General features: G+C 44.9%; 3 protein-coding genes across 10 annotated transcripts in view; 2 read left to right on the top strand and 1 right to left on the bottom strand.

The window, feature by feature from the left end:
- The window catches only part of LOC119172640 (ATP-binding cassette sub-family G member 1), a 29292-nt gene extending 17370 nt beyond the window's left edge, over positions 1–11922 (top strand). For 2 of the 3 annotated variants that reach the window (XM_075892692.1, XM_075892691.1), the window contains exons 9-13: positions 3107–3208; positions 4710–4878; positions 5003–5103; positions 6113–6268; positions 11510–11922. In XM_075892692.1, coding sequence (XP_075748807.1) covers positions 3107–3208; positions 4710–4878; positions 5003–5103; positions 6113–6268; positions 11510–11857 — 876 coding nt within the window. In that variant the 3' untranslated portion in view covers positions 11858–11922. The remainder of the gene's footprint in view (positions 1–3106; positions 3209–4709; positions 4879–5002; positions 5104–6112; positions 6269–11509) is intronic. The other variant, XM_075892693.1, reaches the window with a different exon arrangement.
- LOC119171395 (uncharacterized) overlaps positions 1–24792 on the bottom strand; it is a 95106-nt gene extending 70314 nt beyond the window's left edge. For 3 of the 6 annotated variants that reach the window (XM_075892696.1, XM_075892697.1, XM_037422231.2), the window contains exon 1: positions 24653–24792. The gene's annotated coding sequence lies outside the window, so the exon portion shown is untranslated. The remainder of the gene's footprint in view (positions 1–24652) is intronic. The other 3 variants (XM_075892694.1, XM_075892695.1, XM_075892698.1) reach the window with 1 other exon arrangement.
- Positions 19063–26747, top strand: part of LOC142814257 (ATP-binding cassette subfamily G member 4-like) — a 31611-nt gene continuing 23926 nt past the window's right edge. The window contains exons 1-4 of the mRNA XM_075892690.1: positions 19063–19648; positions 22663–22887; positions 23916–24033; positions 24691–24877. Coding sequence (XP_075748805.1) covers positions 19624–19648; positions 22663–22887; positions 23916–24033; positions 24691–24877 — 555 coding nt within the window. The 5' untranslated portion in view covers positions 19063–19623. The remainder of the gene's footprint in view (positions 19649–22662; positions 22888–23915; positions 24034–24690; positions 24878–26747) is intronic.

The raw sequence follows: 26747 nt of genomic DNA, 5'->3' as shown, positions 1-26747 counted from the left end.
AAAAGTCTAATTAAATAGAAGCGTTAGATATCCCGGTTTTCCTGTTTTAGGGGCGAAGCTCCTTATTGTCTGGGGCACTTCATCCCTCTAGCGTAGCCAGCACAGCATATCCACATGGAGACAGACAAAAAGATGGAAGGATGGACGGACGCTTCGCCCCACTCATCATCATTCACTCCATGAATATGCTGTAATTTTTTAGTGGTGTTGTCTCATTTTTTTTTATTTTAGTAAGTTTCCCCTTGTGGGGTCATTCAATTTATCTGGCCTTCAATATAGAGGACGCCAACATCAGCAGTAAATTAACTAAATGTATTTTTATAGTTGGTATACAAGTCACTTCCATGTATTGTCACGGGTATAGAAAGGTACCTCAGGCACGGGTGCACAAATGACGCAGAAGGAATGAAGACGACGATGTTGTTGTGGGGTCGTGTGTGGACTGCCCTGTTGTCCTGCATCCTTGCACACTGTGTGCAGTGTTAGCCCAACCGGCATTTACTTATTAAATACTCCCCGTTACATATTTTTGGTGGAGGTGCTGGGTAACATTCCGACTCTGAATCTCCGTAGCGGATGTCAGCTTCGTCCAGCCACGATGCCTGAGGGCAGTGCGCCGTCCGTTCCGTCTACGCCTGCTCCGTCACCTGTGATCTCTTCCCATCTTCTCGATCCAGGTACATTTTGCGACACCGACACAACTGATGTTGACGAGTGGTTCGCCTTATACGAGCGCGTCAGCAAGCAATACAGGTGGGATGAGACGCTTATGCTGGCCAACATCATATTTTACCTGCGAGGTACTGCACGCGCCTAGTACGACACGCACGAGGAAGACCTGAAGCTCCGTGACTTGTTCAGCAGAAGCAGAAGCTCCGTGACTTGTTCGGCCTGTCAGTTGCTCGACAAATGGCAGCCAGGCAGGAACTCGTGTCACGAGTTCAATCTTCCACCGAGTCGCACGTCACCTATACCCAAGACGTGCTCGCCTTGTGTCGGAAGGCCGACAAAGACATGACCAAACTAGACAAGGTCAGCAATGTGTTGAAGGGCATAGCCGACGATGCCTTTCACATTCTGATATGCAAGAACTGTACTACCATTGACTCAATTGTCAGTGAATGTCGGCGGTTCGATAAAGCCAAAAGCAGGAGAATCACTCAACGTTTTTCCTGACTCCCGAACACCGCTGCGACTTCATCCTGCGAGGATCCCGTGGCACCACGTCCATTCGTGAATCCTCCAAACATCACAAGAATTGTCCGCCAGGAGCTGGAAGCCACGGCTTCTTCCGCTTATCAACCGCCTGTGCCTGACAACTTGGCCCCAATATCTCTTATTCAGGCTGTTGTGCGACAAGAGTTTGCCAACATGGGCGTCTTAGTTCCCCAAAACTGCAGTCACACACCACAGCCCATAAATTCTAACGCTCACTACCACGCCACCCCACTTACTGCTGATGCCGCGTCGGTCCCGCGGTTCTCATCGCGCTACCGAAATCCATCTGAGTGGCGCACACAAGCTGATTGACCGATATTTTTCGCTTGCCATCGCGTTGGCCACATTTCCCGCCACTGCGGCAACAGATGGTCTTTCCAGCAGCGTTTTCCAGATGACCGCCAACAGGATCGTGGGCAGTATTCGCCACCTCGTTTTGCCGATGACCACCTTCAGAACTTTCCACCTAGCCATTCTACGCTACGCTCCGAACCATGATACGCTGATGTCATCGCCCAGAGAGCCCGGTCCAGTCGCTGGCCGTCGCCTCAGGGTCGCCAGCCGCGCTCCTATCAACGCCGTCGCTCCCCGTCACCGGCGTATTCTGGGCAGCTCTCGGGAAAATAACAGATGCAGCTCCTGGAGGTGGCCCTGCATTGACAACTCGGACCGAAAAACCTCTACTGACCACTAATTCCAGACGAAATTTACTTCGTGTTATTATTGATGGCCGGACCATTACAGCTATAATATACACTGGTGCCCAGATATCCGTTATGAGTTCACGTCTTTGATTCCGCCTGAAAAAATGTCTTACCCCTGCCATCTCCTCGACTGTGCGAGTAGCCGACGGCAGCCGAACATGAGTTCTTGGTATGTGCACTGCCCTCGTCACTGTTGCCGGCCTTCACACTTCAGTCCTCTTCGCTGTTCTAGACGCTTGCCCACACGACGTGGTTCTCGGCATTGACTTTTTGACCGTGCATTCAGCCCTCATCAATTGTTCAACCGGCACTTTACAGCTTGAGTTGCCTTTGTACTCTGATGTCCCTCCAGCAGCTCACACACGGCTACGGTCCGTGGAGCGTCTACGATTACCGCCTCAGGCCGCTGTGTGTACCTTTCTGTGTCACCGTTCCCACCTGTTCCTGATAGCGACTACTTGGCAGCTCCACTCATTGACCTGACCCATTCCCGGAACATCATACTACCTCAGGATTAGTGACAACAACATCGTCGTCTTCATTCATTCAGTGTCATTTCCTCACCCATGCATGCCTGAGGTACCTTTCTGTACTCGTGCCGCCCGGGGTAATGTCACGGGTAGGGAAGGGTACCTCAGGCACGGGTGCAGAAATGACGCAGAAGGAATGAAGACGACGATGTTGTGGCGGAGCCGTGTCTGTACTGCCCTGCTGTCCTGCATCTTTGCACACTGTGTGCAGTGTTAGCCCAACCGGATTGATTGATTGATATGTGGGGTTTAACGTCCCAAAACCACTATATGATTATGAGAGACGCCGTAGTGGAGGGCTCCGGAAATTTAGACCACCTGGGGTTCTTTAACGTGCACCCAAATCTGAGCACACGGGCCTACAGCATTTCCGCCTCCATCGGAAATGCAGCCGCCGCAGCCGGGATTCGAACCCGCGCCCTGCGGGTCAGCAGCCGAGTACCTTAGCCACTAGACCACCGTGGCGGGGCAACCGGCTTTAACTTATTAAATACTCCCTGTTACAGTATTATAGTGACTGCAACTGCTTCTGGAAACCGTCCACCGGGCAAATAATTGGGGAATCGCGGTCAAGCGCACATTGATTCGCGTAATTGTTTTTTTTTTCAAACAAAGAGGTTTTTTTTTAACTTGCATCAATTGCTGTTGTTGCAGGAAAAGCAACACGAACGCAGCTTGTACAAAATAAACGCCAGTGCTATTCTGCAGTTTGGCGTACTTTTGAAGCGCTGCTTCCTTTGTCAGATCAGGAATAAGGTAAGTTTAACATCGCATGCTTTCTTCGCCTTTAAATAAATGACTTCGTCACGTGGCCGTGTCGGTGACGAAGGCGCCAACGGGGCTCGGATGCACGGAAAATTTTGGTTGGGCGATATTGTCCCGGGAAAATTGAAGGTCAGGTGGAAGCATTCAAGCTGTACGCTCATAGCGGCGAGAACACCATCGGCCGTCGAGTAAACTGGTCTGTGGCTATAGGCGCGTTGGCATTTACGCATGCGGTATCAAGCATTCCAGCCTTATCACTGGTGGCGGCGATAGTTCGTGAACAAACTCAACTGTTTGCGTTCGCGCACTCAAACCTATCAGAAGACTCCTAAATAATCTGGAAGGTCAGCAGGCGTTCGGACGCGACTTGCACAAGGCAGAGGTTATGCGTGTAATGATACAGTTATATAAAAATAGCAAACGATGGACACGTGGAGATGTTTACTCAGCGCTCATAGTATATACATATTGACTGTGACAGTGCGGTAAATTACCAGACTATGGGAATATGCGCGTGAGTATATAGAGAGATCTTAGCTAACGGAGACAGCCATTAAGTGCATAACGACGAAATACAGAAAACGATACGACTAAACGACTTGACAATGTCAACAGCTACACTGGGACATCGTTTGCAGTTAAACGGTAATGTGTGAAGTGAAGTGTATAGAAAAAATCACACATTATACACACAATTAGTGGAACTATGCATGCCTAATTATGTCAATACGTACGTGCAACTAATCATATCTACCATCATCTGTGAGTAGTCACCGAAAAACAAAAAAAAAGGCCAAATTACCTCTGGGCACAGGTAGTCATACAAGTTATAGAACGTACCTCATGGAAACTGCCGAGCACTTTTGCAAGAATGTGCCGATACTTACCTTTTTTTTAACTCTAATGCACGAGTGTCGATCGCCCATTTCTTAAGCGGTGTTTGACGGAGCTGAGCGGCAAAATGATCGAGAATACATGCATGCCTGTGAGGAGCAGTCCTCTGCAGCTGTCTGCGGCTAGACTGCAGTTCCGGGAACTGGGCACCAGAACGCTCAGAACATTGACTGCCGAGTCTGTGTAGACGCCTGTTCCAAACGTCTTGGTGCCTGGTTCTAGAAAAAGGCGCCTAGAGACACTCGGAAGTTGTTGCTCGTGTGTTCAGGTTTTAAAAATTGGCGGCTGTACACGTATATAACGTAAAAAATCAAAAGTCTACGTGTGGTTTTCAAAAGCGACGTATGTTGAACAAGCAGGCAATGCCAGTCGAAAAAGCTTTTTGAGGTTTTTATTCAAGGATACTTTATTTTTGCTGATTAGATAACACATTGCCAAGTCACAATATTATTAAGAACCAGCAGACAACATCGAACATGGTTAGTCCACAATTATGTGTCTAGCGACGTAAACAAGCCCTTAAATTGAAACTTTTTTTTCCTTCATTGACAAGTCACGTAATAACACGTTATCGTTTTTCTTTCTCTTTCCACGTTAGGTTGCTTCGCAGCTCCGCCTGATTGCGTACTTGTTCTTTTCTGTGCTTCTAACTATGATGTACTACGGCATCGGCAACAGAGCAACCCGCGTAATGAACAACGCTGCCATGTTTATCGTAGCGCTTGCAATCATACTTTTCCAGTCCATCATGCCAACTGTGTTGATATGTAAGTATATACCCACCTGGTGTCCTCAGAGTTTTCGCGGCATAGCGTAATGGCGTTCGTCTTGTTTTTAATCTGACACTACTTAATCTTGAATCCCGTTCCCACGTTGTTTCATTATGTTTAGTTCCTACAGAACTCAACGTGTTACTGAGGGAACATCGAAACTGTTGGTACAGTCCAAGCATGTACTACATTGCTAGAATCATCACTGAGCTACCTTTCACGGTAAGAAAACAATATATTTAAACACCATGTTGTCATAAAGCTGTATAACTAATTTAAACAATACCGACACGTGCAACGCTTAATAAAAAGTTACATGCAAGCCAACTTGTACCTCAGCGAGATACATCCAGAGGGAATAATATAAATGAAATGTAAAAGATTTGAAGCAGCAAACTTTACTGCAATAAAGCTTGTGCAGCTTTCAATGTTTGTACAATATTACATGACGCTTAGTTACTTCAATAATATGCGCCCTGCCATATTACGTCACTGAGTCGTGCGCAGTATCTTTTCGAAAGTGGTGGGGCAATAAGATTTCCAAGCGTCCGAGAAAGGAAGCCAGCGGCTAGAAGGTGGGCCGCCATCGCAGGATAATTATCCAGTTTTTGGTGTTTTTTTTATTAGTACGGAACACTCACGGTTACTTCTCACTGATAAGTGCAACGATCGAATCAGTGCACAAGCAGGTACCCAATAAAGGCTGCGCAATGTTTGATGGGTTACGGAAGGTTTATATCGGCTTACTATGAATGTCTGAAACAGTGAGAAGCCGTAATATATTGATTGACATGTGAGGTTTAACATTCTAAAACCACCACATGATTATGAGAGACTTCGTAGTGTAGGGGGCTCCGGAAATTTCGACCACCTGGGGTTCTTTAACGTGCACCTAAATCTGAGCATACGGGCCCACCGCATTTTCGCCTCCATCGAAAACGCAGCCGCCGCAGCTGGGATTCGATCCCGCGACCTGCGGGTGAGGAGCTGAGTAGCTTATCCACTAGACCACCGTGGCGGGGCAGAAGCCGTAATATAAAACATGATGTAACAAAGTTAAGAAAGCACTGAAGGTTGCAAGCGAAAAAGATCATCGAGTCTTTCAATCACAATACAGTCGTTATATTGTTGCTCCTACATGTATATAGACAAGAAAACACGACTTGGTTTTACGTAAGGATCTTTTGTTTTCTTTTTTTTTAATTTTACGTTTCTCGTCTGTTCCACACAGATTGGCGGACCTTTTCTAATGATGTGCCTCATACACTGGTCCACCTCACAGCCATACGACTTCCATCGCGTGGCTGCCGTTGTCCTGTTGGCTGTGCAGACATGTGCCACAAGCCAGGCCATTGCGCTGGTCGTCTCAGCCGCCAGTAGCATGCAGGTGAGCTCGATCGCGTAGCAACAGAATGCGTAGACACAGCTGCGCCTACAGGCGCACAGCGTCGTTTCAGTCGCAAAGGCAGAAGCTGTCTCGCGCCCAGAGTGAAATATATCTCTCCCTGGAAGTAAGTCAAAAGCTCGAGATACATCTCGTGCTCGCTGCCTGCGTGCCTGCCTCAAGGACACGAACATGTACGCGGGCGATCAATCACAGGTGGCTCTTGTGTGATTTATCAGAATAAAAACCAATATCTGCGCCTCTTGACACCATCGGCAAGGTGATTCATCAATGTTATAAGATTACTCAAGAATCGCATATCTGTATCCGACCGTTTCGATGATGGTGTATGGTTCGAGTCTTTTTTCTCGGGAATTCTGTTATTTATTTTGTCGCAAAATAAAGTTGTTGCGTTTTTTCTGTTTTCTTTGCTGTAGACTATTTTACCAGCTAGTTATACCTATCGAGATAACAGCTAACAGTGTATTATGAAAACTTGGCGGAGCTGTGATGTTTCTGTGCGTCAACAACATGGCGTAGTTCCCTACTACTTCCCTGTAATGTCCTGCTTCGTTAGTAGGTCAGAAGTTTCCTGCTAGTTCAGTTTCTAAGTCAACCAGTTTAGACAGTGCGAATCAATGCTGGCCGCTCTTAACTTACCGTATTACTACTTAGTGTGGAAGCTGTACATATTATGTGTGTCCTCTTAAAGCAAATAAATCTTTTCTGGGACCTGTGCTAGCACATCTTTGTTCACGCACGGTCACACGCTGATAGATGAGCACGCACAAGGACTCGAACAAGACCTGCACACACGTGTGTTCTTGGTGTTCGTACAAAACATATTGTTTCCGCATTAAAATAATCGCAGTTCATGTGCCAGAATATTATACAAATAGAAGAACAAGGAAAGTAAACAACATAAAAGCCCGAGAACACCGGCGTAGCCTCTGACTGTTTACCGCCTACCACAGAGACAAGCTGAGTAACTGCGTGAAAGTGCGGCAAAATACGCGTGCGTGTAAACAACGCGATGAATCGTGAGGTGCCCTTGAGGCTGTTTCCATTTGCGTCAGGGAAAGGCCCTGTCACATAACTGTCTGTTGTGAAAGCTAGCTGCTGCGTGATGAGCCACGACTAGTGACAGTTCAGACAGGTGTTCCCACTCAAGCGCTTGCAGTGGCGTCACTATAACAAAACTAGCGAGTGCGAGCAACAAACGCTTGCTGTTTACATCTGAGCATGTGCCCGACGCGAAGACCTGCACATTGTCACTTCTCTGAGCCCTACGACATCACTCGCTTCACTAAGTCTCCCAGTAGCTTCTGCACGTATTCATTACCCTAAATTGTGTGGCACAAGGACACTCACCAGCATGCTTCGTCTAAAAGAAATTTAATGACGTACTAACAAATCACTATAAGCATATCTTCTTAGATAAAGATGGATAAACGTGAGACGGTACAAACGACAGCAATATAGCGCTACAAATGGAGGGAAAGGAGGGGGCAGAACAGGAGGGAAATGAAAGGCAGAGATGTTAACCAGTCTGGAACGACATGTATATATGCTACCCTACACTGGGGATAGGCATGACGGAGGTTGAAAGATGGAAAAAAGAAGAGAGGAGAGCACGCACACGCGTTGGGCTCACAAATGCTGATGTCTTGAAACATGTTGATGCGCACTAACTGAGGAAAGTCTTAAAAGACGCGGTTTTAGTCCACTGGCGTTCCACTGAATGATGGATATTTCCTTGGCTTCTCAGAAATGATGACGATCGTTACCCATAATTTTCTGCTCGTGCGATTTAAGTATTAGACATCCGTCAGCGTACGTGCCTGGAAAGCACTGTTCAGTCAACAAACGAAGGAGATATATCGGGAAAAGCCGGCCGGCTATGCTCGCACTTCTTCTGAAGACGATCACCACCATAGCATATCATGTATGGCAAAAAGTTGGGAGAGTTGGTTTTGGTTCATTATAAACTGGAAGGAAAGAAGCAAAGATGTACACAAAGGCAGAAGGCAGGAAGGTTAACCAAAAAGAGATCCGGTTGCTAATCTACACTGAAGAATAGAGGAAGCGGAAGAGGAAGCATTTCGCGCCCATAATTATAAACGGAGGGGCGCTAAAATATGGCACACAAGGAAATGAATACACACGACGCACGTCGTCTATGTCGTTTTTTCTTGTGTGTGCCGCATTTTCGCGCCCCTAGGTTTAAAGTATATCATTAACATTTGTCAAAAAAAATCTTAATAGAGGGCGCTGTTACTATAAGCCATTAGAGCGGTTCATTTACAGAAAGGCCGGTAGATGGGCCTTAGTGATAGTAGGCTCTAGCCCGCTGTTCTACACCGGGGGAGAGGAACGAGTACAAAAAAGGAAAACAAAGGATGATCTTAAATTAGGGAGGCAAGCTTACATTCCCGTCAAATTCACGTAATGCTATTGCTGGACATCTATTCCAGTAGCTGGTTCGAATATTGTGGTCGTCATTATGGCCACAGTTGCAATGTTGGCGTCAGGTGAAGGACCCAACACAAGTTATTAGTTAGTTACCTATTTCGAAATTATTCAGCAGAGAAAATTATTTTTTGATGTTCATGTGTGTATGCTGGACAAGTACTATCAACAGCACAAGATTGCCGGACGTTGGGTCCACAAAGAATGCGAGTTTACACTATATGAGTGCTTAATGCTTGTAATCAAACTGGGGACTGTATAGGTCCGAATTCCAAGTGCAGTATGGAACATTTATTTTGAAATTACATTCCGAGACAAAGCTGGAATTCGGCTCCGTCGAACATTTCGCATCTCACAAGTTTTTGCTGTTGATAGTAGATAATTGAGCTGAAGTACTTGTGAGCTGTAAACCAAAATTTCCATTGTTTGTGCAGCGCAGTGATCTTTGCCGGGCTGTAATTTGGGTAGAAACAGCAGTCAAGTTAGCATCTAGCCTGCCCTTATCACGCGCTCAACGCTAGTGTTCGCTCACCGTCAGCTGTCACCTAACCTAAACCTTAATATCGGCTCAAGACTCACAGACCCGATAGCAAGGTTCAGGGTTAAATATGATTGCTCTAAAAAGGCGTGGGATCAAAGACTTACAGAGCATAACGACTCTACTGAGTGCAGTACACCAAGCGGTGGCCTTTTTTTCTTTCTTTGTTCCTCTCTTTTTTTCTTTTTATATATCTTCCTTCTATCTTTTTTTTTCATTTCTTTTTTACTTTTTTTTCTTTTTTTTTCTTTCTTTGGGTCATTACACGCCGTCCAAACCAGGGCACTCGACAAAAATCAATTTCAACAAATAGTACAAGAAAATTACATACATATAGATATTAGTTCAAAAGTAGTTTTCTAAGATATTTTGAGCGGCGAAGTTTGTGCCGTGGGCGTGATTTAAAATTCATGAAAATGATGGATAACCAGGTACTAAGATAATATTTCCTATAAATTGACCATTCAGCACATTCTTTGAATTCTTTCTTTTCTGCGTTGTAAAGCAGCGTGCTTTTATATTAAAACAGGTAATCGTTATGGCTTGAATGTTTTCACTCTTTGGAGCGTACAGCCAAAACTGGGTAAATTGTAGTGTTTTTTAAAATATTTTCACAAAACACTACCATTAATGAAATGCACAAATTATATCTAGCAAATTGTCTTTAAAATGTAATATTTACAAATATTTTTGTTTGGTCGGTGTGAGGTGCAGAGGCTCTAAAATAAAACGTTGAACTAAGCAAAAACGCCAATTTGGCCCAAGTTAAAACGTCTGTAGCAACCTCAGGTGGTTCATAAAAAAAAATAGGGGAAAAGCTTGCACGATTGAGAATAACAGCGACTTCGTCCACAGAAGCTTCAATTGAAGTACTTTTTGCTTTACTGGAGAAAAATATTGTTGAAGCTTAGTCCCATTATTGCATTGTTTTTCTATGGGGCCAATACAGGCCAACTGAATTCGCTGCATAAAATAAAAGAGTGGTATACATTTTACAACACATAATTCAAAGTACTTCCTGTTAGTACTCTATTTTGTATAGTACATACTGAGGTGATAATAAACGGAGGTAAAGATATAACAACACGAATGAACCATATGCCACTGCGCTCCAAATATGAATGGCGTTACTAATTGCATTGGCACGCAGCACAGGCAGCGGTCGACGACCATGCCTTAAATATCTAATGTTGTGATCACATGATAGGTGTAAAACAATGAATTTTACCAGGTTGACAAGTTGTGCAGCACAAGCAGTGGGCTTTTTTTTAAGGCGAACTCCATTGAAGGCGTTTTCACCTGATGGTGGAAAAACTACGTTGCTCGCTCAAATGTGGATCCACTCGTCGTGAACTCGTTCACGGTTTAATTTTTGTCAAGAGGGCCTCATGAAGTGTTAAGCCCACACGACTGCTTTACGCTCTTCCACAGTAGTGTATTAAGTACTCTGATTCATTACCCACATTTTCTAAACACAAAAGTGGAAGCCCAGTCCCCGGTGCAGTCTAACCCCCATATGCAGAAACGCTCCTTGACTGGAGCTCGGCTTGCCACCGCCTTCAATTCTTCAATGCAGCACAAACATGTTGCGAAGGTGCCGTCTTCAGCGCGGCCAAGGCAGCACAAATGCCTTTCAAACGCGCTGTTTTGAGATGGTGGCAAGTCAAGTCAAGGAATCTTTCTTAACACGGAGGTTACTGCGTTTTGTCACACACACCGTCTCCTTTTTCACTGGCGTGCGCAGAAGGCACGACCTATTCCACCCCCACCCCCCGACAGTCACCCACAGAAGGGGAAGCAGAAAAAGCCTCATTAATCAGTCGGACCTGTGCAGTCAGTTTAAAAAAAACTGTATTATGGCCACGCCGTGTTCCGACAATAACGGCAGCTGCAGGCCGCTGTCATTGCGAGTTTTGAACTGTTTACTTCATTCCCGGAAGGCCTGGGACTTGAGGCAGACGATTGTGAAAGCACGTAATCACTTCATATTTATGTTTTCAACGTTAAGAATGTTGCCTTTTTGACACAAGCAAAGGGATACGAGGCGCTGTAATAAAAATCTAACCACTCTTAATGAGGAACCCCGTGCTCACCTACGCCCTTCATCGGCAAATAAACACGCATAAGCGGTTATCGATTCAGCACTAGTCTAGATAATCCGGCTGATTTTTATTAACAATTGGCTGGGTGTTATGCTTCTAAACCTAACCACACTTGTCCGCATCGTCATCTTGCAGACTGCCTTGTTCGTGGCCCTGCCGGCAGCGGCGCCTTCGTTCCTTTTCTGCGGCTACTTCGTACAGGTTCGCCACCTGCACCCGGCCTTCGCCTGGATCACGTACACGTCGCATGTCTACCACGCCCACCAGGGAATATTGTACGCCATCTACGGGCACGGGCGTGAAGAGCTCGATTGTGACGAAGACAGCTTCTGCTTCCTGAGCGACCCACGCGAAATACTCGCGAAGCTGGACGCCGAACACGCCTACCTCTCGGTCAAATTTTCCATACTGTTGGGCATGGATTTCTTGCTCAAAGTCGTCGCCTTCTTCGTTCTGAAGTGGCGCCTGCGACGAAAACGATGATTTTAATACTTCAATCATTTACTTTTTTTACAATACAAACACACCATCTTTTGTAATTCAACCTATTCAAAGTCTTCCATACTTATTACAGCCACTGTTGGAGTTATTTGCTCACAACGTGGAAAACAAGCACAGAGTATGAAATCTCAAATGCCAGCAAGAAAGGGAGAGAGTCAAGAGAAACAGCGAAGTGGTTTTACTGATCAGGCAAACGAAATTTCATTGTGTCATATTTTTGGGAAGGGGGGGGGGGGGGGCGGGGCGGGATTCTAGCAGCTAGGACACACAAGTCAACACTCAACGTCTTACGAAAAGCTCTGTAAACAGCCGGTGGCCAGCACAACATAGCTCAGCCTTCATCTTTTCTTGTCCTCGCGCTAGCAACCTTTCATCATAAACTGCTGCTCCCTCTCCCAATCCTATTCATTTCTAACTTGCGAAAACTGTGGAGTTCCTACTATTCTGGAGGTGGCAATAAGCAGGGGAGTTGAGGCGCTCATTCGAGTGTGCACTTCATACTTTATTGATTGATTGATTGATTGAATAATTGATTGATTTATTCATTGATTGATTGATTGATTGATTGATTGATTGATTGATTGATTGATTGATTGATTGATTGATTGATTGATTGATTGATTGATTGATTGATTGATTGATATTTCGACTCCGCCAGAGAAAAAGATAGAAGCAACTTTTACTGTGTTTTTGATGGGGTAAAAGAAGGCTTGAAAGCTGGAAGATGGCTTCTTCCAACCCACTCCTTTGAATCCTTGTAATCTGTAGCAGCATCCGCAGACTTCCAGACGAGCGAGTTCTGATCTCTCAGGTCACTGCTCGTCACCGCCGCCACCCGCTAATCTGCAGCGGTAATGGTGAGTGCAAAGTTGGTACCAGGTTCGTTGGGGATGCGAAGCGGCAACATGCAGTCGCTGATTTTTCTGTATGATGCAGTGGACAGCGCTTCTTCGTCCGTGGTTTTTCTGTTATCATGGAAGACCGGTCAGATAGCCGTAAAGCGCTCGCACGCAAACCGAGTGCTGCTGAGAGTCCCCTTGGCACTTGTGTCTTGAGAACGTCACTCCTATTTTGGAAAGTTGAATGACCGAATGCTAACAGCGTCAAGAAGCTGAAACATTGAGCCACAAGTTATCAGGAAACCACGATAAATCATGGCAAGATTTTGTAGCAGGGATGCTCTCTTCACTGCTATGGCCAGTTTTACTTATCACCTTGTAAAGTGTTTTCCTAATCCAGGTCACAGGTGCTACAGCGTGCGTCAAGTGGCGTGTCAAGATGTACAAGGCCCCATTTGCGATACGAGCCAAAAAAGGTTCCTTTACACCTATGTATTCATCGGATAACGCCAATGGTATATGGGGTGACTTCTTCCGATATTACAAGTAAATACTTGTCCTTGAAAACAAATCATTGGAAGCTATCACAGACTCTGTTTGTCTGTCTTCGTCGTTGTCAATCTTTCAATCAGTGCATAATCACTCGATGATAGTAATATGTGTCTGACTCTTTTGGTCCAACATGGCCTTTGCGCCAAGAAAATCTGTCATCAATTTGGTGATAGTAATGTTTGCTGGCATCTTCCTCTACATGACACAGTGGCCAATGATTAGCTTGCCTTTTAAATACTTCATTCAAGTCAAAGCATTTCTTAGTGAACCAAAAACACATTGGCCATTTATTTTTATCTATCTATCTATCTATCTATCTATCTATCTATCTTTCTATGTATCTTCGTTTGGATGCTCTCGTAGTCGTCCACTTGACTTGCATGCAGGAACTTGATTGCAGTCCTTTAATACTTTACTGATCATGACTGATAGAGATCGAATTTTAGGCAAACGCTTATTTTGTTCCTCGCGTTCCTCTCGTGCCACTTTGATATATGACCACGACATAGAGGTTAAGAAGGGCTTTTAGTGTTTTTATTTTTGGCGTTTGTGGTATAATAAATTTATGTGCCTATAAATGCCTGTTTTGAAAATCGGTGCCTATAGAAACACTATTTAATCTCAAATTTCGTTTTAGTGTATGGTTTGAGACTATTATTTATGTCACAAGGCAACACCAGCCTTCCCGAATTCCGTGACGTTCAACCAAGTCACCTAGTTCACGTAGTTTTCGAAAAACAACGGCTATATAGCAGCAATGAAATGAGACGCGGCGATTGTCATACGCCACAGCACTGACTTGGCGCGAGGGGTTGGAGAAGAAGGAGAAGTTGAGGAGGGGAAAGCACGCCATTTCTGTCGCCCTACATGGGAGCATGTCCCAGTGTCAGCATGAAAATGGCAAGAGGGAAATAAAGATGGGAAAAGGAAAAGATATTGGCGTCCATGGCCGATGACACGGCCAGCGACTTCTACAGATTATTGTCCTGTGCCACGAAGCAACTGAAGAAGCTCTCTAAACAACTAGGTGCACTGGTGGGAATCGAACAGGAGGTCTCTCTGCGCAGCCATGGGAAGGTGTAGAACGAATGCCAAACGGAGGAGACCCGTCAGGGGAAAGGCAAGTGCGGATCAAAAGAAAGTAAATTTCGATGTGAATGCGGCCTTTCTCCTTTCTTAATTTCTTCTTAAAGGTCCCTTCACGTGCGATTTATTTGTGTTGCGTTTGCCGTGAGTCTGCTGTACTTATTGTGTCAAAGAGGTTGCCAAGCTATTGCAAGATCTTAAAGAACAAACGAGAGCCGAGTGGAAAATCACGAAAGATGATCTCGAACAAGGCATGCGCAGAGACTATCGCAAAATGTGTGTGGAATATGAAGGAATAAAATCTAGCTGAAGCCACGTTATCAACGGTCTTGATGATGTTAACTACCAACTTGTTCTGCACGAGAAGAAAGAAAGAACATGACGCTCTGAAACTAAGAATCTTCACTCTCGATGAGGGTCTTTCTACCAGTCAGATGAGCATGCCAAAATCAGAGCAATACTCGCACAATCAGTACACCTAAGTGAAGAGAATAGTAAAATCAGCTGATGAGAACCTTGCACAGCCTCTAACGGAAACTCGACACGCTATCGGAGAACACATATCAGCCTGTGACGTCGTGTGTGTCACCAAGTGTCGAGTAAAGATAAAGGATAAACCAAACATCATTGTTCAGTTCCAAAGCTATGAAAAGCATGACAGAGTACTCAATGCCACTCGAACGTAACGAACGCTACTATCGGTTTGCAAAGTTACGCCCCAATATAGTCACAGGGCACTTGTTTCCAGAAATGATGAGCCTACTGGATATGGCAATTTCACGAAAGCGTGAACATGGTGGGAACTTCATTTGGACAAGAAATGGAAATATTTTTGTTAGTCCGTCACACGGAGATGTCCCCTATCAGGCAATCTGGAGAGAAAATGATGTTCAGAAAATTGTCAGGACTTGTCAAATGAAGCATTTGATGTGTTGTGTAATTGCTGTTTTATACTATGATATCGGCTAGATATAGCACCACTGAGGATATTCATCACATTGTAAAGCCTAAAAAGGCCGGAAGTAGTCTAATGGAAGTGATGCATTCAAACGGTTGATTGCCTCAAGTGAAAGAAGACGATGCCACTTCGCTGTTGGAATCCCGTGGCACAAGCTTTGACATTTCAATGCGCACAGAAACGTACTATACTAAGGTAGATCATAGAATACTACGAGGACGCATCACTTCTTCAGTCTCTTGGAGAGTGTAGAGGGGGTGTCGTTGCCATCCTAAGTAATTTGATATTATGAAATAATATAGTCGTGTGCCAAAAACTACGAACATCTATCCATAAAGAAGGGCGCAAATGTATGTGCTTTCCAGCACGGCCGTTTTGGTGGTTGTGCTGCTAGTTCCCAACTTTTCTTGATCGTCTTTTGTCGCATACAGGTGCTATGATTCAAGGGAAAGTTGTGTAATTAATTATATGTTTGCGGTAGGTGGCAATGTAAATATAGGTACCTTGAGGAACTTTCACTATAGAAAAGGATTTCTATTTTAGATAGATGCCTCGAAGAACTCAGAAGAAATTGCTTTTTATCCGTGCTTGAGTGCAACTCATTTAAAAATGTCATTGCTATGTCTACGCGTATTACAGAACCTAAAATGTCATTGCTGGACATGATTGCTACCAATTTTACCGCAGAATAAACCATTTCGAAAGCAGAGGCGTATCTCCCGGGGGAGGGGGAGCAGCAAGGGAGGCGCTGTTTCTTTCTTCACTAAGAGAAATAAGGGGGCTGAGCCCCCTCACTTTCGGCAGTGGTGATTTACGGCTGCCCACTGAGATACGAACTGAGGTGAAATTTTCATTCAGGGCAACTGCCACGTAATTACGTATAATATTTCGTAACATACTTATTCTTGACTTTTGTTCGGAGGTTTTTTTTTCCTTGTCTTGCGACCGTGCTCCGTAATCTTTCTGCGTTGCGGGCCGCTTATGCAATGCTTTCGCACCTTGCGCTCAAACATAGATGATAGATTTATACGTATGATTTAACGTCCCTAAACCCCCACATGATTAGGAGAGATGCCGTAGTGGAGGGCTCTGAAAATTTTGACCACCTGGGGTTTTTGAACGTGCACCCAAACCTGAGCACACGGGCCTCACCATTTTCGCCTCCATCGAAAATGCAGCCGCCGCCGCCGGGATTCAATCCCCCGACCTGCGGGTCAGCAGCCGAGTACCTTAGCCACTAGACCACCGCGGCGGGGCACTCAAAAATGGAAAGAGAAGCTACCGCTCAGCAGAGGCTCCAGAACGTAAGACCAACTTGTCGTGCTTTCATTGTGGTTTTGTATGACCTGAAGTTTATATCGCTGGTCAGTAAGTTCAGGTGTATACCAAACAGGAAACGCTGTATGAATAGTCCATGTGGTCTTCGCGCCTAAAAAAAACCACTATAATTTTTTAGAAAACAAATTCAATCACTGCTGCTCTATATCCCAGCAACCGGGAGTCGACGAGGACGTATATATAAAACTGTGTTTGAGGTGGGCCGAGTCTAAAGAGCTAAGAATAGTTCGCACATTAAGTATCCAGTTTACCAGCCCCGCTTATATACCTTATATTATGCTAGCTTGAAACAATCGCAGTGGCTTGCACCAATGCAATAGGAAAGCGGGATGGTGCGATGGTCGCACGTTGGGCGCGCGCGCTCTAAAGGTCGAAGCCCCGCGCCACCCCACACGTTGCGATGCGTTCGCGCCTCCACATGGCGTGGTCAAAGTCCGCGTAGATGTTCTCAGGCGTGGTCACTAACTCTCGTGCGCGCTTCTCTCAAGATTCGGGCACTTCTTACCTCTTGTGCTTCCACCGCAACATTGCTTTGAAGGTACAGTAGTTACAGAGAGCACGAAGGTCACTTCGCTCGCTGCCGCAGCCGCGTTTACGAAAGGAACGCACTGCTCAAACACCAATGAATTGTGACAGTTGTTCGCGCTCGTCCAGGTGTATATTTGTGCATTCGCTTTGTGCGTCCTTTTTTTTCTGTTTGAGCAGCCTGGTTTAGGTGCAGAGTGGCGACAATTGTTTGTCCGCGCTCGTCCCGTGTGCGCTTATTTCGTGGGTTATTTCTGCTTTAGGACGGCGCTGGAAAGTTCTCACTGCTTGCCGTTCTTCGCGTGAAATTGCAATTTGTTACCATATTATCCATTTCCACTCCCTTGTGGCAAAACAACGTATCATAAACTCTCAACCACGTCTGTGAAGAACCATTTCAGTTTCGCATCATACCGATTCCTAAAGAGAAGAGTCAGTCATATTTTTCTCACTTCAACGCAGTGATTCAATTGCAGGTAAGCAAGCACACCAGAATGCAGATCAGCTTTACAGTATCAACGTTCGTGTCAGACGCAACACATAAGAAATGTAATTGAAAAACATATGACGGAGGTGAGCGCGCCAGTTAGGCTACTCAGCAGGAAATGCGAGTTTCTCGATTCTTTTTCTAGACTCCTTGCTTAAACAATAAGTGCTATAAAAACATAAATAACACACGTATGCGTATTTATGCTGGAAAGCAAGGCATATGGACTCCTTGTTGGGCGCGTTAACAATAGAACTATGAATTCAAGAGTTAATAATCTTTACCCTGCAGTTAAGTGCGTTTCGTAATAATAAATAAATTGAATATTATAGTGTTTGCACGTCTTTTTATGTCGCATTTAGAAGACATTCTAAAATTAGGACCTGTTATTTCTTTTGGCTAAGTACCGGAAACCTTGCAAATTGGTAAGGGCTAGTTCTTTCTGTAACGTTTATAAATCAGTGCTAATGTCACGAATGCCCGCGCACTATAACTTGTTAACTTCATTACACTGCAGTAGAATGCATTACCTTATAACATGTATTTCTTTTTTGTATCTCGTTATTCTTCAAGACACACTCGGCAAGCTTCTGAGAGTTCGCACCGGTTCCTAGTTACAGGCAATTTCCATAACACACTTTGGCCGGAAGTATAGAGCTCCAATATTATGGCAGAGGTGGTATCAGTTTGGCACTACTTCAAGACATTGTTTTGCTCACCATGATTATCATACGTGAACCTCTTGCGTGAGAACCAGGTAGGGGTCACTGATGAGAATAATGGCTACGGACGAACGCAAACACGGTCCTGTAAAAGCGAGAGCTACCATATCTATATTATACTATCGTTAATATTATTAGCCATTTACTTTAGGAAAGCAGTGATAATTGTGCGACGCTTCGTCGAATTCCACCTTTCATTCAAATTCAAAGTGGTGGTGTGACCTCATACGTGACGTTGATGCTTTGGTCATGTGGTTAAGGTGATGAGGTACAAATAGATTCTCGTCTACACTATAAGCATCACAGGAAATACGTGTGTTATGCCAAAAAAAACACGCAAGCTCCTCACGATTTCAACAGAGGCCGCATAATGAAGGAAGTGGTCCTGACGTGAATCGTACACCATGACTTCTAGAGCGCATCTTCTATGTTCTTCATTTCTCCTTTAAATAACAAAGAAAAGATTCATTTCTTGTCAATTTGTCTCAAATACCTGCGACAATTTGAAATTATCTTTATGCATAGAGTCCAAATCAAACTAGCAACATTCAATGTTGAATTCACCGTTTCTATGCGTTTTACTGGTGCTTACCAGGTGAAAGTTCTGAGTAGTTGTTTATTCACAATGGAGACAGCGAATGGCGTAAAATATGATTACCTAGAAAACTCTAAAAAAAATCACACATAATGAGGGACACGAATAAAGTGAATTCACGGTTCGTCCCTTTTTCTGGCACTCTTTTGAGTCACACTTAAATATCCCAGGGTGACTCAAGGTCACTCATTAGGGTAATAACTGCATCTTCTCTATGTTTCTATTTTTGATGTTGATAACGCTGTGTGTCCTTTCATGCGCCTTTTCTACGTGCCGCGCTGCTTATCTCTTACCTGTAGCTTTTTTTTTTCTTTGGGTTGTGCTGTAGCAAGTTTTCCATAGCTGGTTAAAAAAAACACATATGTGCTTCCACTGTAGATTCATACTTCCACATGTGTGGCGTAAAGCCGCCAAAAGGGTCGCATCAGCTCCAATCTATACGCTGCCTTGAGAGATCGGTATCATTCGAAATGCATTCGTCCCCGTCGACTAAAACGAAGATTAGCGCGAACGTGAAAGGAAAATGCGGCTGCATAATCTGGACGCATTACGCAACTCTGTGAGTCTCTCTCTCTTCTTGACTATCTCTCCGCACTCGTTGCGCACCAGCAACACTTGCCAACGGATCTCAGTGCCAAAATAAGCTATGGAGCTGACAGTGCACAGACAGAGTGAGTAGGCCTTCGTTTATACCATTCTTTCACGTCGCTGCCGATGCCGAATTTTTTGTACTATTGGGTGGTATTAGCCAGTGTGACCTGCAGTATAGTGTGCTAGTGGCGACCAAGGAACTACTCACAGTCGCTAATGTTGACGCTGGTGAGCGCGACATGCGCACACTATTTAAAAAAAGAAGTAAAAAATGACGTAACTGTGGCATTGCCCCCTACCAGACACGCTTGTTACCCTTCGACAAAGCTTTCTGCTTTAAAGGTAGTAACTATTGTCGTTACTACTTAAAGTGCATGGGTTAGCGCAAATATCCAGTACGCGACAAGTTAGTACCACTACCTCTATCGGCAGTGGTGTGGTGTGCTGTGATTGAGACAGTGTCATGAAAAAAGTTAGGCCAGGCAATATATTTTTAATTATGTGGAAATAACAGTTTTAGGCTACGTCATGACACACGTATATGCCAGTATTGAGTTGTAAAAATCGGGGTCGAAAACATCAAATGAGATTTTGAGATCTTGATTGAATCACCTGTACAACTTGTGCTACCCCAATGTAGGGCTATATTCACTTATATCCTTTGTGCCGTTGTTAGAGGGCATGTCACTAGGGAGCCCTGTTGGGCATGATCGTAACATAACCACGCGGAAAATGACGGATGAACACAAAGATACAAACGAGCGCTGACTCAGCAATCACTTCTTAATTTCGAATCAAAAAGGGATGTTCAAACAGAAAACATTTCAGCTTTTCCTGTAGGAACCAAGTGATATGTTCTTGCCAGGTTTCTTTCTTTTAAGCACTCACACTTAGGAAGCATTCCGACTTGTACGTTGTGCATTAAATACACTTGTAAATGCTGCACTTTGCTACCCTCAATTCCCTTTGCCAGTTTTTCAGGGAAGTTTTAACTTCCCTAGTGACGTGCCTTTCTGAACTTGAAACACGTTGAAATGGCAGCAGCTGCCTTAAGTTTGAACGTGGCAAGAATACCGGCTTGTTTAGAAGTGCGTGTCTGTGTTGGGTGCATTATTATGATGCATTCCTAGCATCGGATATTAAAGCGGTGTTTATTTACCAGAATAATGGCACAAAAAACAATGCCGTGCAGTCTCGCTTTGTTTATTTTAGCTTGTAGAGGTAGTAGAACACATACTTCTTTTAATTGCTTTCAGCGGGAGAACAGTTTTAAAAATGCCATCTTGAGTAACACGGGAAGCACGTATTAGCGATAGCCGCTGTGAAACATTGTGGCTAAAAATGTTCAACGAGCGTTCAGGAATGCACTGCCTTCGTTGAGCTCTCCGCCACTCTGATATCATTCAGCGCACGTATTCGCTCTAACACTGGAGGCTCTCGCTTTTACTAGCGCTTAGTAAAATCCCTAGGCATTCACCAGTTTTAAGTGATCGCTCCTGCTGAAAGTACATGGTACTCTTGACGCAACTTCTGTCATTACAAGCTTTTAGATACAATGCGCGCTTCACAACACGGACGATTAAAATACAAATTGCGGGATCCTTAAGCTTCGCGTTTAAGAGGTGAACGCAATAGCGGCATCCTGTTCTATCGCGTACTTTAGCATTTCGTCTATGAAATTTTGTCGAACTTGTTGTGCATCTACTACGTGGCCTTAAGGGAATAGGCGTAGTAATGGTGTGCCTTTTGTAATGGGTTACCAGCTTTAAACCACGAAGTCACTGAGATAAGCGTATGTTCTGACACCCGGAGGCAATGTACGCTTGTACCACGCATTATCGCGGTAATACTTCATTTTGTATTGTGAAGCATGCATACAGGAGATCTGCGTTTGTAAAACATGAAAGTTACTTTCGCTGCATTTCCAAGCCGAAGAAGTTAATTTTCATGTTGTCACAAGCAGATGCACGGCAGTGTGTGAAAACACAAACTTGCCAGGCGCATGACCCGAGGTCGATCTCCACTTAGACCTCGAATTTTCTATTGTTAGTTTATTTACATCTTTCTCGATTTTGAGGTCATGCACAAGATGACGATCTTTCACTCACAACGAACGATGCCGACGCTGACACCAGAATTTCTGCAAATTAAACTATTTAACACTACCTTTTAGCGCTCTTATTCTTTCATCAGCAGCATCATCATCATCATCAAGCCACAAGGTGGGTACCTCGCATGTGCTGTGTCGTGATGGCAGCATCGTCGTCATCAGGTACCTGTCATGTGCTAACGCGCGTATTCTTCATTGGAATCGTCATCGCGTACAGGGGTACTTTGCATGCGCTGTGCTGGACAACAGACAATGCAAAATGGTCAAACCTGACGCGCATCGCCCCTCCAAAGAGGCTATTGTGGCAGAAAATGCATTCGATCTTGTCTTTTCCGTGCGCGCGCAGTGGAAACTACGGTGCATGGTACGTTCGGTGCGCAGTAATGAATAACGCAGCATGTTATGAAGAAGACTCAGACGAAAAATGCACGTTTCTTACTTCACGTGAAAGGGTGTTTGTTGCTCTGGGGCAAACACTCCCCATTCACAGAGGAAAGCTCGAAGGTGCTGCACAACTTGGCGACGGCATCACGTAGCGCTCACGAGGTGAGCTGGCCTTGCATAGCTTGGAGGTGAACTTTTGAGTCATGTGAACACCGGTCAATCAAAGAACAAGCTGTGAAAACGGCACTGTGACTCGCGTTTTTCTCGGAGATTCTATCGTTCGGTTCAATCACCGAACTTTTTCGTTTTTTTTATGATCACGTGTCGATAAAAGCACTTTTCTTTGACGTCACTGCAAGCTTCGTGCGGTGTGACAGAGGCATCTAGGAGGGCCAAGTGCTGTAGCTCAACACACTATTACAGTAAACTGGTTCGAAGGCACTGCGTTTCTTCCCTTTATTTCTTAATATACTACGTGCCGGTTACTATAGATACAGTTGTCCGCCATCGTAATTCTGTTCACGCGAACAGGCCTGTATAGTTCTTCTGTTGTAAAATCGCGGCTTGAGCACACACGTCGACGTCCTACTCTCTTTCCAGGCGCCGATAAAACTTCACAGATCTTCACAGAGGGCTCCGGCATCTTCAATGGTTACGTATCGAAGCGGAGTCAGAATGCTTCCGGCAAGAACAACCCTTCCCGCTGGTGTGCCACAACCAGTGCACTGGAAAACGGCGACAGTGCCCCTCTGAAGCCTGAAGGCCCTCGTAGCAGCGTCACACTAGAGTGGAAAAATGTCTCGTACGCAGTTACTCACGGAAAAGGTGATAAACTTATTTCTACGAAGGCAAGCTTACACTCGGTCAGCTTCTGACTTCGTTGTTGGTTTCATTAGGGTCATTCTCAAAGAAATGACCTTTTAAAATGATGTGAAGAGATTTAGAGCAGCCACTCAGCACGCGCTTGTAGTATATTCTCGTCCAATTGGCATGTGCAGAAACACAGAGTATTATTCCCTGCTGGTGCTCCCTCATTGGCCACTTCGAGATGCGTCACACATGGGCAGTGCCGACCATGGCGTATTCCGTGGCGCAATACAGAGCCGCAGTCTGCGATGTAATATTCTTAACAAAGACACTGTCAAGGTGCTTGTATTGCCGATAAACGTCACGACCGAAATTTCAGCCTTATGAAGACTCGTATCCCTTTGCGCAAGCAATTGCATTTTCTATGCTGCTAACGTTAAGTTATCCTAGCTGAATATATAAATACATTTTTCGGGAATGTCCCAAAACTGCCATAAAAGTATGAGAGACGCCGTAGTAAAGAGCTCCGGAAATTCCGACAGGCTGGAGTTCTTTAACGTGCACCTAATTGTAAGCCCACGGGCCTCAAGCATTTTTTCCTCAATTTAAAATGCAGCCGCCGACGCCAGGATTCAATCCCGCGACTTGCGGGTCAGCAGCAGAGTCTCTTAACCACTAGACTACCATGGCGAGCATTTTGGCTTAGGTTACGTTGAATTATGAATGGGGACGCTCTGATTAATAATTAAATCAGGCTGAAGTTTGTTTCAAACTTGATCTAAGGAAGTTTTCAGGTACGTGCATTCGCCAGTGTTTGTTGAAGGCCAACACTAGTACTTTTCTTTGTTTTTTTTAGTTTTGTATTGTCTTCAGGCATTGTCTATTCTTTTGATCTTTGGTTTTCATACGCTTAAGCTTTAAGCATGGCAGGATGTGGCCTAAGCGTAAAACAGGCAAGTGCTTCGAAACAACGTTCTGGAGTGCCTGGATCTCTTTCATAGGAATGCATTGTGTTTTCGCGACGTGTATTGGTCTACTTCTCGCAGAAAAGAAGACGCTTGTCACAAATATGTACGGTAAAGCGCTACCCGGAACGATGACAGCCATAATGGGACCTTCTGGAGCTGGAAAAACAACGTTGCTCAACGTGCTCTCTGGCCATTAGTGAGTACCTCTGCGCAAACAACTCTATCGTACCTGTTTCTTCACGTTGTCTTACAATAGGTTTTGTTATTTAAATCAGGTGACATTGTGCCTTGATACCTTCTACCGTATTATTATTCAGTGTTTCACATACGTGCCAACAAATCGTCAGTTAACGATGATTGCACCTAACCAAAATTTGCCACTGAAACTGCCATTGGCAGTGGGTGCCTCGAAAGCGAATCGATTTAATTGTAACAAGCTTGATCATGCAATAGAATGGAAAGGTAGGCTAGTTGGTAATTCATAATTTTTCAGCGAACTGAGAGCGTGGGAGGAACACAGACACGAAGCAAAGAGGCGTGCTGTGTGCCTCCTTTTTGCTTCGTGCCTGTATTCCTCCCGTGCTCCCAGTTCGTTTAACAATTATAAGCTTGATCATCCTTCTGTTGTACTTGACAATCGCATCATACGTGCGTACATAGCAACCTCCCGTTCGAAAAGAAGCTGCAAGCAGACTTCCGACGTGTACGCGAAAGGCTTTGATACGTCACAGTGGCAACCGGGCGCACCAGAGTCTGTTCTACTCGAACGAATGCAGTCGGTCGTTCGAATGTTATCCAAAGTGATCTGAAATTACCTTGTTGATACCGATGGTCTCCTTGACTTCGCGTGCAGTGGCAAAGGCTACAAAGGCGAAGTCCAGGTCAACGGCTGGGTACGGCACACGGAGTTGTTCAACAGGCAGAGCTGCTACGTCATGCAGGACGATTGCCTTCTCCCGGAGTTGACCGTGAGGGAGTCGCTGGAAATGAGCGTGCGCCTGCGTAAGCCTTCTCTAGCGTCCGCCAAGAGAGCACACCTGGTACGCAAAACTTGACACATTGATTCTGTACGTTGCTCACCGTGGGATTGTAAGCGCGGGTCGCAGCTGCAGCACCTAACAACGTTCTCCGGAGAGCGAAATGTGGATAGGGTTCAGCGACTCAAGCAAGGCGCGTATTCCAGCGCTTTCCTTCGTCGTCGAAGCGATAATGCGATAACCCAGTGGCTTATCGAGTGGCACTGGCGGCCTTCGGCTGTCAGGCACCACGCTACGAAATGCAGCGAGACTTCTTTCAGTAGACACGTTCTCAGCAATAAATAGCTCGATAATTTTTACTTCATGAATTGCGAACCTTTTATTCTTATTTTTAGACCAAGTAACATATGAAGATGTCTTGCGCCTTAGGAATAAACAAACGCCGTTACTTATACGGCTGTCATATCGCTTGTTTTACGTCGGTTCGCTCGTGTTTAGTTTCCTATTGCGGCTTCCGTGATCAGTTCAGCAGCACGAAGCCGAAGCCGATTGTGGAGGCCTCGTTCACATCAACGAAATCTAGGAGCGACAGTTGAGGGCTTACAAGTTTTCACTAACGCAAGTGTCGCATACCTTCCGCAGCGTTCCACTCCATGGAAACTGGGCACAGCGCAGCATGCTTCGTCATGATGCGCAGTTGCGAACACTCTCAGCGGGATTTCGAGAGTGCATGCCGCACGGGGTGTTCAGCGAAACCTACCCGCATTAACGCAAAATTCAGCTCATGCGTACTGCCTTATCGATTAATCTACTTTTCTATCACGATCATGGCAAGCCTGAGTGCACCTTCATCGAAGGTACTCACTAGAGCACTGACATTAATCTACTTTGCTATCGCGATCATGACGTAGCCTGAGCGCACCTTCATTCGAAGGTACTCACTAGAGCACTGACATTAATCTACTTTGCTATCACATTCATGGCGTAGCCTGAGTGCACCTTCATCGAAGGTACACACTAGAGCACTGCATGGACCCGGGCCGTCCCTAAAGCCACGGCCCGGCCCGGCCCTTTTTTTGGATTGGGCCCGAGCCCGGGCACGTGAGCGTCGAACTCGGGTTGGGCTCGAGCCCAAGACAGGCCCGTATTAGGCCCGGGTCTCATACATATTGGTATAATGGGGTGTGTAAGCTTTGTCAGGTGTTTGGCTTTGTTGTTTCAACTTACTATTACACTTATCTTGTCGACATGAAAGCCAACGCCTTCTGAATTGAAGCCTGCTAGAGCAATATCATATGCCTCATCCACGTGAACTGACCTTCAATAAAACTTGCAGCTGCAATATAGTGAAAAGATATGTTTATACGTTTATAAAATTAGCAAGAAACATTTGCATAAGATGCTGAATTCCGGGTGTACATTTCGAGTTGCTGATTTTTCGTAGAGCATTTTTTTTTACTTTTTCTTATAAAAAAATTATAAGACGGCTTCGCACCAGTGGTAACAAGTCAAGGCTGAGCGGTTTGCCTCATTTCTCTTTATCTTTTTCTTTCTTTACTCCTCTCTACCTTTGTTTTTCTCGCTGTTTATTCTATCTCTTTTGTCCCTGCTTTTTTTTTCAACCTTTGTCTTTCTCTCTCTATTGAATTTTTTTCTGCTTCTCACTCTTCCTACCTTTCTTTCTCTCTTTCTCTCTTTCTCGTTTCTTTTTCTTCCTCTCTTGCTCTGCCTTTTTCTCATTTAGGCTATCTTTAACTCTATATCTTTCTCTCCTTTTGCTTTTTTTATCTTGCTGTACACGAACTCATGGTCGTCTTATGGAGCTCTGCTGTTAAAATGAACACAAGTAAAGCTGTTGTTTCTAAGCCAGCCTAGTTATAAGGTGCGTGTAGCTTGACGTCTCGCATGCAACCTCCTGTGCCTTCCGTTTGCA

This window comes from Rhipicephalus microplus, chromosome 4 (assembly GCF_043290135.1).
Source record: "Rhipicephalus microplus isolate Deutch F79 chromosome 4, USDA_Rmic, whole genome shotgun sequence".
In the NCBI taxonomy this organism is placed as follows: Eukaryota; Metazoa; Arthropoda; class Arachnida; order Ixodida; family Ixodidae; genus Rhipicephalus; species Rhipicephalus microplus.
This window is presented reverse-complemented; position numbering and strand designations above follow the sequence as displayed.